This window comes from Cyprinodon variegatus, unplaced genomic scaffold, assembly GCF_000732505.1.
Source record: "Cyprinodon variegatus isolate N-32 unplaced genomic scaffold, C_variegatus-1.0 Scaffold983, whole genome shotgun sequence".
NCBI classification, from domain to species: domain Eukaryota; kingdom Metazoa; phylum Chordata; class Actinopteri; order Cyprinodontiformes; family Cyprinodontidae; genus Cyprinodon; species Cyprinodon variegatus.
In genome coordinates, this window is record NW_015151436.1 from 276,674 (window position 1) to 277,846 (window position 1,173).

General features: G+C 51.5%; 1 protein-coding gene across 1 annotated transcript in view; it reads right to left on the minus strand.

Moving 5' to 3' along the window:
• Window positions 1-1,173, minus strand: part of ctps1 (CTP synthase 1) — a 12,353-nt gene that overhangs the window by 8,834 nt on the left and 2,346 nt on the right. The window contains exons 2-3 of the mRNA XM_015399038.1: window positions 693-872; window positions 446-616 (exon numbers count right to left, since the gene is read on the minus strand). Of these exons, the coding sequence (XP_015254524.1) occupies window positions 446-616; window positions 693-861 (340 nt within the window). The 5' untranslated portion in view covers window positions 862-872. The remainder of the gene's footprint in view (window positions 1-445; window positions 617-692; window positions 873-1,173) is intronic.

Here is a 1,173-nt window from a genome sequence, read left to right on the forward strand (position 1 = left end):
ACATGATCCCTTTATTTGTTTTAACAGGCTATAATCCAGCTGCAGAGTGCGGCTGAGCATATGATGCAGCAAAGGATTGTGGGAGTTTAGTTGAAGGTCCATCAGTTCTAGCAGATGTGGATCCAGGTCTGATTACAGGTCAGAAATGATTGATCTCTATCATCTGAAGGTCTTTAATGTTTTCTCATTCATGGCCTTCCCGTCTATTAGATGAAGCTCTATATGCAAGAAGAAGAGAACTAACCGGGTCAGCTGCCCCAGGATCCCGGTACAGAACCAGAACCGCTTCCTATAAACTCATCTCCCTGATTCTTAGTTTTACGGCTGTTCAAGAGGAAAATGGACTCCCTGTATCGTGTCCTTCCGACTTGCCGTAGGAATGAGTCAGACGTTATGACCCTGATCCCAGGGTCCTCCTACGGTTCGGTTCTGGCCGGTTCCTTACCCTGAACCGTCTTCCCCAGGTAGTCTCCTCTCCTCTCCTTGGTGATGACTGACTGGTAGATCTTCCCCGTGGTCAGGTTGTTGTCTCTGGTCAGCCGGATGTCCAGGAAGCGCTCATAGTTGCCCAGGTCCAGGTCCACCTCGCCGCCATCATCCAGCACAAACACCTCACCTGGAGATTAGAAGACGACCCATCAGAACCTGCGGCTCCACGGCCTAATCTGAGCAGGCCGCCGGTCCCGTCCTACCGTGTTCGTACGGAGAAAAGGTCCCGGCGTCAATGTTGATGTACGGGTCGATCTTGATGGCCGTGACACGCAGACCGCACGACTTGAGGATTGTTCCCACGCTGCTGGCGATGATCCCTTTGCCGATGCCGGAGATGACGCCGCCCGTCACCAGGATGTACTTCATCATGGTTGCTCTGCCTGGAGAAGCAATACCCAGATTATTATGCTGAAGAGAAACTGTGCAGCCATGGTGATGGTGGGCGGAGCTGCTGCTCTCAGCCAATCACAGAGCAGATCTAAGAGGAACAACCATGGAGCTCAGTGAAGGTCCGAGACAAGCAGGACTCAGCAATGATGCCTGTCTTTAATTCATCAACCTTTAAAATGGGTTCAAAGCTCCAGCGCTGCGGGTCAGCTGAGCTCAGCCTAAAGGAATAGTACACCCAAAACATGATTAGCCTTCATTTTCTACTCCCCCCCATGCTGAACAACACTCTGG